At 43.1% G+C, this 16,570-nt stretch overlaps 2 protein-coding genes across 3 annotated transcripts; both read left to right on the top strand.

The window, feature by feature from the left end:
- The first annotated feature begins 262 nt into the window (after positions 1–262).
- On the top strand, positions 263–8,879 carry ska3 (spindle and kinetochore associated complex subunit 3). The gene is made up of 12 exons (XM_076747669.1): positions 263–477; positions 588–649; positions 1,020–1,191; positions 1,403–1,654; positions 2,849–3,100; positions 3,700–4,150; positions 4,310–4,371; positions 4,579–4,772; positions 5,154–5,345; positions 5,466–5,545; positions 5,868–5,995; positions 8,102–8,879. The coding sequence occupies exons 1-12, from the start codon at positions 357–359 to the stop codon at positions 8,257–8,259; spliced, it is 2,124 nt and encodes a 707-aa protein (XP_076603784.1). The 5' UTR covers positions 263–356; the 3' UTR covers positions 8,260–8,879.
- Positions 8,880–9,102: 223 nt separating this feature from the next.
- Positions 9,103–15,646, top strand: LOC143330907 (uncharacterized). 2 transcript variants are annotated; one of them, XM_076747667.1, is made up of 2 exons: positions 9,103–9,897; positions 11,012–15,646. In XM_076747667.1, the coding sequence occupies exons 1-2, from the start codon at positions 9,720–9,722 to the stop codon at positions 12,364–12,366; spliced, it is 1,533 nt and encodes a 510-aa protein (XP_076603782.1). In that variant the 5' UTR covers positions 9,103–9,719; the 3' UTR covers positions 12,367–15,646. The 2 variants fall into 2 exon arrangements, with proteins under 2 accessions (XP_076603782.1, XP_076603783.1); XM_076747668.1 differs by having other exon boundaries at positions 9,661–9,897; positions 11,069–15,646.
- The last annotated feature ends 924 nt before the right edge of the window (positions 15,647–16,570 follow it).

Below are 16,570 nucleotides of genomic sequence, written 5' to 3'. Positions count from 1 at the left end.
TGGATGCAACAATGCACAACGTGGATGTCTGGGGAAAAAAACAACAACAACAAAAAAAACATTCAAAGATTGTAATCAGATGAATTATTATGCGCGTTGTATTGCTTTGTGAAAAAGAACAATATTAATGGTCAACACAGGGGGCGCGAGTGAAAGGATTTGCACGCTGAGCGCCTACAACCCAAGAAGAAGAAGACACTTCCGCTTTTAGCCGGAAGAGGCGCCAAAATCGAACACTTTTACCGGTCCGCCAGAGCAGAGACAGTAAATAAACGTCAGATTTGGCGGTGTAACTGCAGGAATTTGTTGGAATTGGCTTGAATGTATTCTTGCATTATTTAGACTCTTGTCTGAAAATGGACCCGGGTCCGACGACACGGTTCTTTGCCAAGCTGAAAAAGGTGGCGGTGACTCTGGAATCAGAAACTGCCAAACTCCAGCACACATTTGAGAACCGAAATAACGACGGCGACAGCGGTGAGTGACACACTGACAGACAAGCCGGCTATTCTGCCCCTGAAAACCATTATATGTATAAATCATTCAGCTAGTTCCTATGTGTCAATGCGGCTTACTTCTTATTTCAGAAACCACAGCGAGAGCGATGCGAGCGTATCACGAACTGAACTGTGAGGTCGGAGAGCTAAAGGTACAGAGACGTCATGATGGAAACTGTTCATTAATCCTGCTGTTTGAAGGTAGCGTCTGTTAACGACACAGTCAAACGTGTTGCCTTTCATTCACTCCAGTACTACAGGCTAGATAATAAACTTTTTAGCTGACACTAGCAAAGAGTGTAATCGACATATCTACTGTTATTATGATGCTAAAAGGACAATACACGATGTTAACTACAGTGCTTAAATTTGCTCATCAAGCATAAAAGTTTTTTTTTTTTTTTTTTTAATCTATTAATTCAGAATGTTTTGTGAAGAATATTATCACATATACTGTAAGTCTGTGGGCCTGTTAACCTTTGAAAAGAGTGTGTTTGCCAGCTGTGGTCTGTCCTCACACAGGGGCAGATCCAGGAGCAGCTGGCTCAGCAGAAAACAAGGGAGACTGAGGTGAGCCGCTTCATTAAAGCCTGTAGGGTGATGGAGCAGAGGGTGACTAAGGACATCCAGACACTGAGGGGACACTGGGAAAAATACGGCTACCAAACACCCCGAGACACCCAGGGAGCAACCAGTAAGTCATGACTGTAGCTGTGTTCATGGGGGTCTAACTTAGTTTACCTGTTTGTCAAAGTTAAAATGATCTTTATCAACAGTACAATATAGTTCTGAACTTGTACTGCAGTGCAAAGTCTTAAAGTCATCATGTCTACTGTTCTCAGCTATAGGCTGAAGGAAATGTGAGCATTCAAAGTGTGTTTTTGTTGTGTCTTTCTCTTACACAGAGGCCAAAGGTCAGGAGTCAGATGCTGAAGATGAGGTAGCCGATGAGACTGAAACCATGTCAGCAGGAGGAGAAGGGGGAGGCCAGGAGGAGGCTGGAGATAATCACTCCTCATCGCCTCCGAGAGAAGGACCACCGCCCTCGACTGACGTGCTGCGGACCCCGCGGCTCTCTGACTTCGGCCTGTCTGAGCTGGACTTGAAAAGATCTCTGGCCGGGGCGCAGTGGTGCTCTGAAGAGCTGAAAGTTAAAAGTATGTTTATGAACAGCTTAAACACAAGAACTGGTGTGCCCAGCTCAAATGTTTTTAAACGTCCTCATGTTTAATGAGATGGTATCGAAGCTTGAGAGATTAACTTCCACCAGAATCATCAACACCTATCTTACCTGGTTTAGATCTTGTCTCCCCAGGGCTCTGTTTTGGGTCCCCTTCTATTTATTGCTGATCTTCTACCCCATAGCTGTATTTTTAGGACAATCAGCACTCAATTTCACTGTTATGCAGACGACATCCAGCTCCATCTGTCCACCCGGCCTCCTTCCACTCTTCTGCTCACTTCCCTTTACGACTGCTGACTGTAAATTAGATCTTGGTTCTCATACAACTTTCTCAAAATTAATAGTGATAAAAACTGACGTACTACTTGTAAGTACTAAATCTACATTGGCTAAACCTGATAGTTTTTCTCTCACTGTTGATAATTCCATAGTTCTTTTGTCCTCTCAGGATAAGAGTCTGGGTGTCATCTTGGATAGCACATTGTCTTTTGAAACACGTATCAACTCGGTTGGCATACTTTTATCGATGCAATAATAATCATCTTCGCCTGTTGCTTACACCTCACAGCACCGCCATTTTCATTCCCACCCTGATAACCCTTTTTTGTCTTCCTCTCAACTGTCTTCATAAACTTTAGTTGGTCCATTATATTACTGCTTTGTTTGATATTATGACATCTTGCTGCCTGTTTTTACTGTCTTATAATGTGTCCTTGAGTACTTTGAAAGGCACCTGCATTATTATTATTAACATCTTTATTATTATGTTATTACGTCAACCAAACAAGGGACCAATTGATTTACACACTAACAATGAAAATGCATGTACTGTATGTACATATGTGAACTCATCATGTGCTGAACCTCCATAGAAAATACAAATACTGTGTATATATGTTATATAATCTGTGTCTTCTATGAAAGAATGTAGTCTGTTGTAGCTCAGATTTGTTTACTTTCGCATCCAAAAAGGACGCTGATTCTTTACTTGTGTCTACTGCTAATGCAATAATGGGTAATCTGGAGGTGAGATAGCTACATTGTAATGTTTATCAGCAGTTAAATCTAGTACTGAAGATGTACTGCTGTGTGAGGTCTTTAAGTCACTGTGTCTACTGTTCTCAACTATTAGCTAAAGGACATGTCTTTGTGTCTTTCTCTTACACAGAGGGCAAAGGTCAGGAGTCAGATGCTGAAGATGAGGTGGTTGATGAGAATGAAACTAAGTCAGCAGGAGGAGATGGAGGAGGCCAGGAGGAGGCCGGAGGTAATCGCTTCTCATCACCTCCGAGAGCAGGGCCGCCGCCCTTCACTGACGTGCTGCGGACCCCACGGCTCTCTGACTTCGGCCTGTCTGAGGTGGAGCTGACAAGAGCTCTGACTGGGCCAGATTTGTGCTCAGATGTGCTGCAAGTTGAAGGTATTTTTATGAACAGCTCAACTAGAACAACTGGTGTGCTCAGCTCAAATGTTTTTAGAGTATACTGGGTACTGCCTCAAAAATTGGCAAATGAAGTTGTCAGCACTTGCAAACAAGTATGGAACACCTTTAATGATGCACCACAGCAAGAAGAAACAGACTTGTTTCGGTCCTGGCTTTCCTCAGCGTTTCTGAGACATTTGTGAGTGTGACCCTTTTAAACAGCAGCCAGGAATCTGCTAATGATGAACGACCAGCTCAAAACAACATCATCAAAAACAAATACTAGTAAGAAAACTAGCAGGAAGAATGTTTAAGTCATAAGGAGAAATGTGTAACATTCTGTTGCAACAACCATATAAGTGACTAGCTGTATTAAACACTAACAATAATATCCCTTTCACATTGGACAAAAATCCCAGTAACATCCACTAATGACACTGAACTTGGCACACAAAAAAAAAACAGACAGGCAAACTCCTCTACTGGCAGTAGGAAAGGAGTCAGTCACCTATCAGTCACCCATTGTTCTCAGCTATAGGCTGAAGGAAATATGTGCATTCAAAATGTGTTTTTATGTGTTTGTGTTTGTTACACAGAGGCCAAAGGTCAGGAGTCAGATGCTGAAGATGAGGTAGCCGATGAGAATGAAACTAAGTCAGCAGGAGGAGAAGGGGGAGGCCAGGAGGAGGCTGAAGGTAATCACTCCTCATCACCTCCGAGTGCGGGACCGCCACCTGCGACTGATGTGCTGCGGACACCGCGCCTCTCTGACTTCGGCCTGTCCGAGGTGGAGCTGACGAGAGCTCTGTCCGGGGCGGAGTGGTGCTCTGAAGTGCCCCCTATGCCTGTGATGAGCCTCCCTCACCCCTCACTCAACACGCCCGCACCGCCACCCATGCCCATAACTCCCAAACGTGCCCTGCGGATGGATGACGATGAGCTGCAGACACCCCAGATACATGACTTTGGCATCTCAGAGCACACCATGTGTCTGAACAATGATTTCACTATGGATCTGCTCCGGAGGAACGTTGAAAAGCCCCCAGGGTAGAGCATAATGTGCATTACATAATGGATACAGTGGGTGACCTTTATTTACCTCCACTGGCAACATGCAGCTTTTGCAGCAGCAGTGCCAAAGAACTTTCAGGAGCCTGTAGTCACTGTTTATTACTGCATTCAACAGTAAGTCTTCTTCCTTTACAGGCCACCACAAGGCATACCTGTGCCACCAGTGAACTCACTAATGGAGAGTTTGCAGGCTAAAGGTATGAAGCTGTTCGAGCTTGTGTTTTTCAGGAAGGAATCACAGCATGTTTTTTGTTCTTCTGCTGTATATGCTATATGTATATACATAATACTTTTAATACATTTCAAAAAATGACACCATGACATCTCATTGCAAACAAAAGGAAGCACTGAACAGAAACATGTTTTACTATCCACGTATATCACATTGTTCTTATTGCCTTCAGCAGACAACTTGAAGTCCCCAGATTCGCCTGTGTTTTGCACCCCGGGGTTCAAAATCAAAAAGACAAATGGTCACTGCTCTCCACCTGTGCAACTCAACGGTGACCCAGAATCCTCCAGCTGTCCTAGAAACCTGCTGACCACCCCTGAGGTGTTTGAAACCACATACATGAACCAACTGATCAGCACCACAAAGGTACAACCAAGAGTGTGTAAAACATTTCATTGATGATGTTTTTGAAGTTTCTGTGTTACCTTGAGGTCTTAACACCCTAATTTATCCTGGACAATCAATAAAGAACTACCTTATCTTACTTATCATAAAATTGGCTTTAGCCAATAACAATGACAAAAATTAATTTCTCAGAAAATTTATCAAATCCACAATCAATACAGGTGTCATTTTTGTCAATATCCTGTATTTTACTGATTCATTGTTTCACATAAAGTCAGCTGTCATTTCTTATCTTTGCTTTGGACTCGTGCAGTGAAACACAGACTTCATATAAAAACATAAACTCTAACCTCTTTCTTTACTGTTTGCCTGCCTGCTGACCTGCCTCGTGTTGACCTTCAGGGACGAGACAAAATGCCACACAAGGCTAGTGAGCATAAAAAGGTGAGCAAGGAGCCCACTGTCAACGGTCTGGAGCTGGACGGACCAACCCAGGAATTTACTCTGGGGACACCTCGTCTCAGGATGGGCTTCCAAGAGCCCAGCACCCCAGAGATGCCAGACCTCAGCTTTGTTACACAGGACATCTGTAAAGTGAGATTAATTTGTCTTCCAGCTACCTTTTGATTATATCTAATGACCCAAAGAACCCAACTTGAATTATCCAGAACATCAAAACCAACTTTCACTTATTATGTGTCTTTTATTTTGTAGCTTGTGTCCCAGGCTCAGTTGAAGAAGACTGCCATGGCAATTGTGAACCCACATGTCAGGCCAGGAAAAGATCAAAACAAGTAAGGTCACCCAGAAAACCACTTCTCTGTAACCATGGATTGATCCACTTTGAACAAAGGCTTTTGATAAGGGTGGAGACGCCTTCTCTAAGATTTTCCTTTTTATAGAATCTCACTATTAAAGTTACAAAACAGATCAGATTGCTGTTTTATTCAGAGATGTAATATACATTTTCCCTAGATTTAGGAATGTTGAGGTGGTTAGTTTTTTCTGACCTGTCTGTTCTGTGCCTGAAATCATTCATGCCTGTCTTTTTTTGTTTTTTTTTAACTGGGAAACTGAAATTGTAACATGTCGTCTTCCATCCAATCCTCTTCCCAGTGCTGAGAGTGTGTCTGTGGTGTCAGAGAGCGAGTTCCAGAGTTTGCCCAGCTACCTGAGGCAGATGACTCTGCACAACCTCAATCAGTCCATCCACAACATCAACAAATTCACGCAAGAGTGTCCAGGTCAGTGCTGCAGTTCACTTCTGATCAGCGTGAATAAATTAGGATATTGTCCAAATGTCTTGTTTGTGGTTCAAAGTTAAAGGATTTATAAAAACAATACATGACATTATATTTGTCTTTGTAAACACTGTAAGAGCTGTTGTATCAGTCAACAGTAAGAAAATACCCCTGTGCACATTACAGGGTCGTAATTATGCGGGCAAGTGGTTGTGACTAACTTGTTTGGATGTTTGTCCTAAATATGCCAGTTCGTAGGTTTATTTCATTGAATTTGAGGAGCTCTTACTATCTCTAAAATAGTATCCAGCATTACTTTGACTTCTTTCACAGTAAAACAAAAGCTGGTATGTTGATGACTGATGCTAATAGAGATTTGTGTTAGTTGGGACTGTTGATGTTCATCAACTAACAGCAATGGCTGCCACTTGCATGAGCCCTGAAGGAATGGAACCATGAGGTGTCAGTGTTGGTGATCTTTGAGCTATAGAAGATCATGTGGTATGGTCCATTGGTACTCGCTGTATATGTTTAGTAATGCAAAGAGCTGCCCATGCCACTCAGTGGTCAGTGCTCCTCCACAGTCAAGCCATAATCCCTCCCAATAAATAACCATGAAAGTAGAATACACAGTATTCACAGGACCCAATAGCAGCACATGACTGTTTTATCTTAGGAGTTCATTTACACCACAGGGCTGTATTACACGGTATCTGTGATATCACACTCACAGCACTCAGTTGCAATAGTAGGCATCAACTACAGCAACTGGATCAATAAACTCTACTATAGTAACTGATCAGGGACTACAGAGGGTACCGCCGACACCTGGGTACACCCTTTAACCTTTTTTTGCTTACCAGCACTATCAGCATAAAAGCTGGATATGCATAGTGTGATGTAATGCTTGTCGAGGCTCAGGTGGCAAAGTTATTTCACTGTGGGAGTGAAGCACAGTGCAAGTCAAGAGGAATGCATGTGGTATATTTAACTGTCATGTAAATTGTTGTATTTTCTTCCACATGATGTGTGCTGGTGCATGTTAAGTGAGTGACTGACAGTGAGTGGCCTAAAGGTGTCAGTAAGCAAGCAGATGTTGCCACAGAAAAAAAAAAAAACTGTTACAATATGAAACTGAACAAATTTAATGATTTAGTGATTACAACGTAGAAAAAGGTGAGGCGCTGTAAGAATTACACCAGTGGTTGTTGTTAAAATGAATTAGTGCATTCACAAACCTTGGTTACATTGTCCATATCGCCAGGAGCAAACAATGCATCACTGGTGAGAGCTTGTATAATGGCCAGCTTGGTCCACACTAAACTGAATGCAATAAAACAAATTTATTATCTCAAATTACACAGCGTCACTGGAGTACTTACAGATAATGATCCAACAAGGCCGTTTGGAGAGTAGACAAAAGATGCTGCTCTGTCAGTTTAACTGCCGGCAGCTGTTGCCACTCGAAACAGTTCAGCTGAGTGTTTTCCCATTTTCATCAGTTTAACATTAATTTGGCTTTAATATGTTTGCACTTACCTCCCATCACTCAAAACCCCGTCAGGCCAAGAGATATCAAAACAAGCTGATGCCTCCAGTTTAAGTATATAGAAGCTGAAAAGTGTTGGTTTATTGGAGTGTTTCATGAGCAGATGATTGGCTCTGTCACCCAGCAGAACGAAGTGGCTCATTGGGCCGAAATTAAAGCAGCCAGCAGCAACAAGCAGCTATCAGGCTTCACATTATGGTTATGATTTATGCTGTGAAGGGTGTGGCCTTCCCAAAATGGAATTTTTTGGGCCTTAATAACAGCGCCACCATCTGACCAATTGGGCTATTATTTCTTGGGAAGCACATGCACATTATTTCCATTCTATTTCCGTAATGAGGCCGTTTCACGTTTCTAACACGTTCTTGGCAATTTGAGCCATTGCGGCAGAAAAAAAATGAACTCAAATAATAATAATAATAATAATAAACTGGCACAAATACTACTGTGCTCTGCCTCTTCAGGGCTTGAACCCTAACAAAATAACACCATTATGAAGAGCATGCATTGGATATAGCAGCTGTGTGATGCATCTGGTTGTTCTGTGGTGCCCTCTGCAGGAGGAAAGACGGAGTTTCACATGGAGGAGCTGAGGAAGATTACCAACGCAGGAGCCAGGACCCCGTTGTACCTCCTCTGTCTAACCGAGCTCAAGAGGCTGACACAAGTGAGAGGATCCAGGAACACCTCTGTGTACAAACTGAACACACACAACTGAAGCTTGGAGGCATTACACTTTGTCCGAGCCTAAATGTAGTCTGATCTAGACTCAAAAGCCTGATTGAAACCTGATTGAACATCTTTCTGCGAGTTAATGAGGTGCTGATCTGTGCCTGCTTCAATATACACTGCAAAGAAAGAACACTTCACCAGAGGAATCCTGACTAATTACCGTTACCAGAGAAAGCAGTCTTGATAACTTTGTAGTTTGATTGTAAATAGTTGTGATGCATGACGTGCTAATGATTTGCACTTCTGTAGCTTTAAACTGACCTGTATATAATAAAAGCAGAACACATTGCGCCACATAATGTGGAAATTAGCTTTCTGAAGACTATTAATAGCATATGAAAAACTAATGATGGATGAAAAATGACTCAGTATATGATCTAGACTCCAGTCTACAGCATTAATAATTAAGAGCCCACTGTGGCCCCAGTGTAACAGCTGACTTCCAGTGACCAGTGGGGACCCAAGCATTACATATTCTGTCACATCAGTGTGGAAACACGCACACGAGACTTTGAAGCTGCTGATATTTGATATGTGGGAGTGTAGATATCTACAGTTCCATGCCAACTGGGCAAACTCCATCAGCTGAGGAAGATCGTGTGATACACTTGGAGGCTTTAGAATTAATAACTACTAATTTGATCTTGTGGTGAGGTTGTTTTATCAACTTCTGTTTAGTGTCAAGCACTTTCCACTGTATGATGTAGCATTAAGATTTCGCTTCCCTTCATTGGCCCCCTGAGAAGCCTAGACCAACAACACGGGACCTATAAAACATGAACAGCCACACACCCAAACTACAGAGGACCGCTACCGTCCACATACATTTGGCCATGTAGTGTCAAAACGCCAGAACCAGTGGCTGTCTGCTTACACAGCAGACAAACTGTTGGTGTTCACTCGTGATTCATGATCAGCAGAACTACACTAGTCTGCATCAAACGATCAGCAGAAGTTGTGTGGTGTCAGTGAAAGCCAGGCGATGTGATCCTGTGTTCTGTCCTCGTTAGCTCTTCAGTGGCGCTTGCATCCCTGGAACGAAGTTGCCGAATGAGAGTAACCAGGTAACGTCAGCGAGTATTAGCATGTAGCTAAATATCTTCATGAAGCTATACGCTAATGTTTGCTGCTGCGACCTCGTGGTCTTCTTTTCTTTCCCTCCTCTTATTCGCCTCCTGGAGCCACTTAGAGTTCACATGTCGGTCATTTCCACGATATTTCGTTTGATTAATTCATTTCAGGCCGTTAGCTTAGATGCAGCACCGCGTGAGTTAGGATCGCATGTCAGTGACGTCGCCATGAGATGATCCAATTAGACCGCTGAAAGCAAACGACCGTTGATGACGGCACAACATTTTTTTTCACCCTCTGGTTGGCCACCATTTTGGGAGTCAAAACACCCAACAAATAGCCGCGCACACCTCCACGCTTCTCCGTGGCCTTACTATGGTTCACACATGTGTGGTGGCAGGCTGTAGGAACAGAAGGACACCGGGCACCACCTTATCTTTCTACCGCTTCCCCCGGGACCCGGAGAGGAAGCAGCGCTGGATAGCTGCTGTGAATCGAGAGGGCTGGGTGCCGAACGACGGCAGTCGGCTGTGTAGTACTCACTTCATCTCAGGTACGAATGCAGTACAGCCTGCAACAAGAAGTATCCCAACTGTTTGTTTGGACCCGGGTCAGATTCATGCTGGGATTCAGAGTGCCTTTCCTTTAGTTTAGACGTGGGAGGATTATTTTTGTAAAGATGTCTTTGGTTAAATTTAGCGATTAGAGTGCGTATTACAGTGGATAATACACATGATTCAGGCGTTCATGTAAAGGTTTCTAAAATAGCAAGCTTTGTTAATTTTCCATGAATTTCTTTATTATTTTTTTCATAGGCCAAATTGGGGTTTTTAAATGCCTCGCTTTGCTAAGCTTGGCAAAAATGCAAGAAGTAATCAGGTTCATTGATATTAATAAACAGCTGTTTTTGCAGTGTGAGGCGTTAAGTTAATTGAGAATGATGATAATTAAACTCCTAACTCCATTTGTTGTTAAAGGTACTTCAATTTCATTAGCTCATCTCAGTGACATGTGCCAGTTCTGTTATAGCTGTTTGGACAAGAGACTAAAGTCTGTTTAGTTCATAGTTGAATGAAAAATGAACTTAAATGATGCATGTTATTTTCACACCTCTTTGTTTCATATTTTCTCAGTCTGTCATTTCGTATCACAGCTTGCCACCCTGCTCATTATATACAGTTGTTTTTAATTATATTATTTTCCCAAAGTTGCATTCTAATTCATAACATGAAGGTTTTTCCTTTTTATAACAGAACAGTGGATAGTATTTCTCAGCAACAAAATAATTCAGACCAGTTTGATAAGGTTACGATAATTCATCAATGTTTACTCTTTTTTTGGTGCAAAATCCTACTTCTGTGTAGTCACTGTTCATAATTGGAGCTATCACCCACAAGAAACCTCATGAGGTAGACCTTTATCCTCAGCCTAACTCTGGAAATCTGTCACTCTTTTAGCTGCCATCAAACTGCTTGCCTTGCTCTTTTTCAGTGGGACAATGTAGCAGCTCAGGCAAGGAACAAACATGGCTGTTTGCCTACTACAGTTTGTCATGAATCCCTGCTGACTTAGACTGTTACTGATGGAAGTGCCATAAACAGACAGTTCTTTTTTATCTGTATTTTCACCTCCTCCCCATTTACTACTTCTTCTTTTTCTACATGCAGGTAAACAGGTGAAGAATCCGCGTTCGCCAGATTATGTTCCTTCTGTGTTCACAACAGCTCCCTTATCCCCAGAGATGAAAGAGCCAGGTGCTTTGGAGATCCTGGACAAGCAGGAGGCACGAGTGGAGGCGGCCAACGCCTTGCTGTTCCTGCAGGGTCAGGGCAGGTCTGTGGTGGGGGAGCGGGGCCAGGAAGAGCATCCTGAGGAGAGGGAGCAGGAGGCCATTGTGGAGGAAAGTGCATCCTCATCCCTCAGCACCGATGAAGACGATGATGAGGATGATGAATCTATGAGTGACAGCAAGAAAGGGAGCTTCGCTCAGACGTCTGATGTACCAATTAACTTTGATGACATCCTGAAAGCCCTGAAGAAGGAGAACCAAAGTCTCAGGGAGTCCGTGGAGAAAATGTCCCTCTCTGAGAGCTCCCTGAAGAACGATGCAGAAAAAGTCAAGTTTTACACTGGTTTACCCAACTACTTTGTCCTAGAGACGGTCATGTGGTTGCTGGCGCCTCACATGGACGGGATGAAAAACGTGAAGCTCTCCAAGTTCCAGCAGTTGCTGCTGACACTGATGCGGCTCCGTCTGGACCTCCGCAACCAAGACTTGGCCTATCGCTTTGGTGTGAAAGTGGGCACGGTGACGCGGACAGTGCACCAGATGGTCAGCATCATGTCCTCCACTCTGGTGCCAACGGCCGTCTTCTGGCCCTCCAGAGCCGAGCTCCGGAAAAACCTGCCGGCAGCTCTGCGCACCTCCCACCCTGACTGCGCTGTCATCGTAGACTGTTTCATGGTGCCTTTTGAGGAGCCGGTCTCCCGGGGCAGCCAGCAGCAACAGCAGCAGAGGGTGGTGCCAAGCTGTCAGGGCGTGGGGACGGGTTACAATGTGTTAAAATATCTGATCGGTGTGGCTCCGCAAGGCGTCGTCACCTTCGTCTCCAGGGGCGTGCTGGGAAACGTCAGTGACAAAAGCCTGGCTGAGGGCTGCGGCCTTCTGTGTAAGCTTCTCCCAGGCGATGTCGTGTTGGCGAGTCGCGATCTCGACATTGCAGATTCTGTGGCTGCCCGCGGAGCCCTGTTCAAAATTGCAGGCAGCTACCAAGGAGAGGCGTACGGGAGCTCAGAGGGCTCGCCGCCGGCTGATACGTCCTCTGAGACGGCGAGTGTGCAGAGGCACGTGGACAGGGTGATCTCCATGGTGAAGCAGAGGTACGCCATGCTCACGGGCCCTGTGGAGAGCCCCTTCACCACGGCCTCGGAGCGCACGTCGAACCTCTCAACCTTTGATAAGATTGTGCAAGTTGCCTGTGCCTTAAACAACCTGTGCATCTCTGCCGCTCCGCTGGAGTGATGCGTACAGAAACGCCTCGTGCTCCTTAATGCTGGTCTGGCACTTCAGTTCCCTTTACTGCTTTGGACCTTACTCCATGTTCTCCCACCACATCCCTGAGTCAACACGCTACATGATTACCAGAGAAAATTGATTTCTCCTTATCCGCTTTAATTTACACTTCTAGTATATGTGTTTCCCTCTTATCTAGGTCGGTCTGTACTTGGAGATTAGACTACTTCTCTCAAATCCAGAAACCACATTGCTGAGACATGATGTCATTAAGTTATGCAACTCAACTGACAAAGAATGGCAGGCCTGCAAAGGATGTTATTAGTTCTTTTTTTTTAAATTTCGGCTCTGAACGATAACAGTGTGAGTAAAATGTAACTTTAGCCCTTTGTAAATAGAGAGGTATGTAACCTGTTTTGGTGGTGCAATGTTCCCACTAATCCAATCCTGTGCCATGCGAGAGTCTGCGAGTGTTTTTTTCATCTCCAACACACACTAGAGCAGCTGGCTACACCGATAACTCCCTCCCTCTGTTGCAGAAAAAAAGTTTTGTTGCTTACCTGCCTATGAATCAAGAACAGTACACACAATACAAAGAGATATAAAGCGGGTTAAAATAAGAGCAGCATGCATAGTGAAGCGGTTCATAGCTCAGAGTTTCCTCTGCCTGTTCACCGTGTAGAGTGTAAACCAACCTGTATTGGCATTTTCACACATTTTTGCCTGCCAGCTACATTTTCTAACAATAGAATTTAGTCATGGGATGATTAGTTACCTGTTACCACCCACAGACTAATTTAGTCCCATATGGTCAGGGTCTGCTGTGCTCTCTGGCTTTGTAGAAACAGCTCATTTCCTGAAGTTTACCACACATCATAGAATGTCAGATATGTCATCTTCAACAGGGCTTTACTGGTATTGATGATTTGTACACAGAATAAACAGCCCTCCCTGCAGAAACTTAAGCTGCTTGGTGGTAAAAATAACCGAAATGGACCAAAAAGATAAGTAGTTTTCACCACAGGTCAAGATTTTTTTTTTTAAGTGTTCCAGGTCAGTGTTTTGCCAATATGCCTTCTTATTTAAAACAAAGCTTGAGATGTCTAAAAGATGTTTTTGTGCTGGTGAGGAAGGAGAGATTACTGTTATTGGCCATGTTTCCAGGTTCATTTTACTCAAGCTTATTCTGGGCTAACATCACACAGCAGGGAGCAGTTCTCAAACAGAAACTTGATGTGCAGGCATTCGTGTGCTGAAATGAAGCTCCGTTCTCCTCGATGTGCTTCTGCAATTCTTTCCAGTCACGCTCAATCAAGGCATCATTACAAGCAATTGAAAGAGAGGCATTATAGAACGATCTCCCACAGGCGACCAGAGTGGGTTTTGTCCCCACAGACACTGAAGTGTGGCTGACGAGGTGTAATTAATGCTTTGTTCGGACGAGCACGTCAGCCTCGGCACTCGGAGAATGTACTTTTAATTTGTGACTGTGTAATCAGTGTGTTCTGTTCTAATTGATTGTAAGTGTTTGGAGCCGTGAGCACGTACCACAGAGACGTGTCTGTTGCAGCACGAGGCTGCAGGCTGTTTTCAAGAAATGCATTTTTGATGTTTCTAATAGTTTGCCAAATTAAGCAAAGTTATGGGCTTACATCTAGTCACATGAACTGGAAACTCAGTTTTGATATACAGTATATTTTGAGATCCGATTATGATGTCAGTGTGTAACTCAATACCCTGCTTATTGCAACACATCGTTTGTTGTCCTGCATTGCTGGTGCCTTAGTTTGTAAAGCTGGTACTGCTGTTACAAATCAATCAGCCATTTTCTGTCATACAAAATGCTTTCAATTCTTCTCTGGTTTGGTCAGTCAACAACAGCATCTCATATGTTATAACAAAGCACACATTAACAGTATTCGTACAGTTTGTTTGTGGATGGTAAGAAATGTTCCCAGTAGTTTTTTTGTTTTATATTGATCACTTTTCTATCAGTTAATGGCTATCAATTCCAAATCAGGCCATGTAATTCTACATAGATTCTAAGTCTCTCTTGGAGGAAATGTTTTGAAGGATTAAACATTACAGCAGTGGATCTTGTGCTTTGGCTCAGGGCCTAAAATTAATTGGGAAAGGTTTTTCACACCGTAGGAAGCTTGTTACAACAACAGAGACTAAACCGGCTCAGTTCTGGTGCCGGGCTTTAAAAGGTGTTGCTTCAGAAGCAGTGTGAGGTTCAGATGGGCTTTCTATGGAAGCCGAAGAGGAATGTGCCTTCTGTTCTCGTGCCGCCGGATGTTCCCCTCCATGGATGGCTGTGAGGCTTTCCTGACCACTCATGGTTTTCATGTGCTCACATTAAATACTCTAAGGGTTCCTTTAGCACATTAAACTGATTTTTTTCTCCACCCCTTTTTTTTGTTATCACTGCTAATCTGAACAACCCAATCAGTCTTCCGTTTACTCCAAACAAACCAGGGACATGAAATGAGTCAGTGCTGCAAAGGTTGGTGGAAAAATGGAGGAAACTTTTCAGAAAAAATCATTTCTTTAAGTAGTTCTTATCTTCAGAGATCCATGTGCTGTTCTGATGGACAGACATGCTTCCTTTCTGAAGTTACATCTTTGATTCATCACGTTGATATCAGCTCATTGGTGGACTTGAGTGCTTGATGCTTAAAGGAAAAGGAAGAAAAGCTTTCAAGCAGAGTTGCTGAGACTAATAATTTAAAAGTGGGAGCAAGAGCATGTGATGAGTACTAGGACATCTTTTTCCTTGTTCTTATTTTATTTTATTTTATTCCTATTTCTGCTTCTGAAAGCATGAAAGGGATCACTCCCTGCATTCAAAGGACTGATCTCAGGTGAGACCTGTCTGAAACCAGTGTGAACAGTGCTTAATAGCAAAGCCTCGGTGGAATGAATGGTATTTGAAAAGGGATTGTTCTAGCAGATATAACACTACATTTGGGTTTTATATTAGGAAGAGTTGTAGTGTTGACTATTATTCCTAAATAATTTATCCGTATATTGATGGTCCGCTTTTCTTTAGCTCCTACTGTTAAACAAAGAGCTTCTAGTAGAGATGAACGCGACATGTTCACAGACAAACCAGCTGATGTCATTTTGTGTTTTTCCTCACTCTTCACATCTCTTGCCATGCTGTTTGCCTGTATCGTTATGGGTGCATGTGCTTCCATGATGTGTAACCTCTGAAGGTTTCCTTTGTTCTTCAGTTTTTCCTCATTATGGCCTCTGTGACTGAAAAATTAAAGTTTGGGTAATGCAACAGTGTTTTGATTCTTCCTCAATACTGAGGAGGTGTGTGTGTGTGTGTGTGTGTGTGTGTCTGTGTGTGTGTGTGTCTGTCTGTCTGTCTGTCTGTCTGTGTCTGTGTGTGTGTCTGTGTGTGTCTGTGTCTGTGTCCTGTAAATATATCCAGGAAGTTTTGTCGTTCATGTGATGTCCCCTCTTTTGACCATGTGTTTGACGTTATGAAAATAGAGAATATTCCTTCTGCAGTCGCACTGATTCGTGGCCTTTGGCTCATTGGTGAAGTTCCCTTCCAAGGCCAGGCAGCAGTGACTGAGTAATGCACTGATACTTTTTGATATATCAAGGAGAGAAATGCATTGGAGGAAGCCCCTCCTTGAATATGTGCGGTCAGAGAGGAGGAAGAGGAAGGAGCTCTCACTCTGTTGCTGTGTGTAGAGTTTGAAAATGTTAGCCTTTGGTGCCTTTGACAGAACACAGCAACGCAAGACGCAACACTAGGATTTTCTAAAGAATGCCTTATTATTAGTTTTATAGATGTCATCCATCATTGCCTTGTAAATAATAGTATTTTTTTCGTCATTATGAGGATCAGAGATACGGTCTGAAGATGCACTTTATTCAGTTACAGTCATGTTTCAAAATATGTCCCAGGCTGCCATTGCTAATCCTTCCTAGATTTCACCTAATTATTGTGTGCTCTCCTGATTTTATTCCGCACCATTTCTCCTTCAGGTGAAAATTCAAATATTTTTAATATCTCTTTTTACAGTCATTCACTTTAAAATGTTCATGATGGGTGAAATGGCAATCACAAATTACTACATGGTTTTGCATGTTGCAAAGATTTGATGGTTTTGCTTTTAGAATCCTGCCAAAACTAATTAAACTCGAACATATTAGTTGAATTCAGGCTTTGATATTACAACAAAATATTTCA

This window comes from Chaetodon auriga, chromosome 13 (assembly GCF_051107435.1).
Source record: "Chaetodon auriga isolate fChaAug3 chromosome 13, fChaAug3.hap1, whole genome shotgun sequence".
NCBI classification, from domain to species: domain Eukaryota; kingdom Metazoa; phylum Chordata; class Actinopteri; order Chaetodontiformes; family Chaetodontidae; genus Chaetodon; species Chaetodon auriga.
Note: the sequence above shows the minus strand (reverse complement) of the source record. Positions and strands in the feature narration are given on the sequence as shown.

Excerpts from the sequence above, each read along its gene's own strand:
- ska3 (XM_076747669.1), top strand. The coding sequence starts at position 357 with ATGGACCCGGGTCCGACGACACGGTTCTTTGCCAAGCTGAAAAAGGTG. Across the intron at positions 650-1,019 it reads GTGAGGTCGGAGAGCTAAAG|GGGCAGATCCAGGAGCAGCT; the intron begins GTACAGAGACGT and ends GTCCTCACACAG. Across the intron at positions 4,151-4,309 it reads AACGTTGAAAAGCCCCCAGG|GCCACCACAAGGCATACCTG; the intron begins GTAGAGCATAAT and ends CTTCCTTTACAG.
- LOC143330907 (XM_076747667.1), top strand. The coding sequence starts at position 9,720 with ATGGTTCACACATGTGTGGTGGCAGGCTGTAGGAACAGAAGGACACCG. Across the intron at positions 9,898-11,011 it reads TAGTACTCACTTCATCTCAG|GTAAACAGGTGAAGAATCCG; the intron begins GTACGAATGCAG and ends TTCTACATGCAG.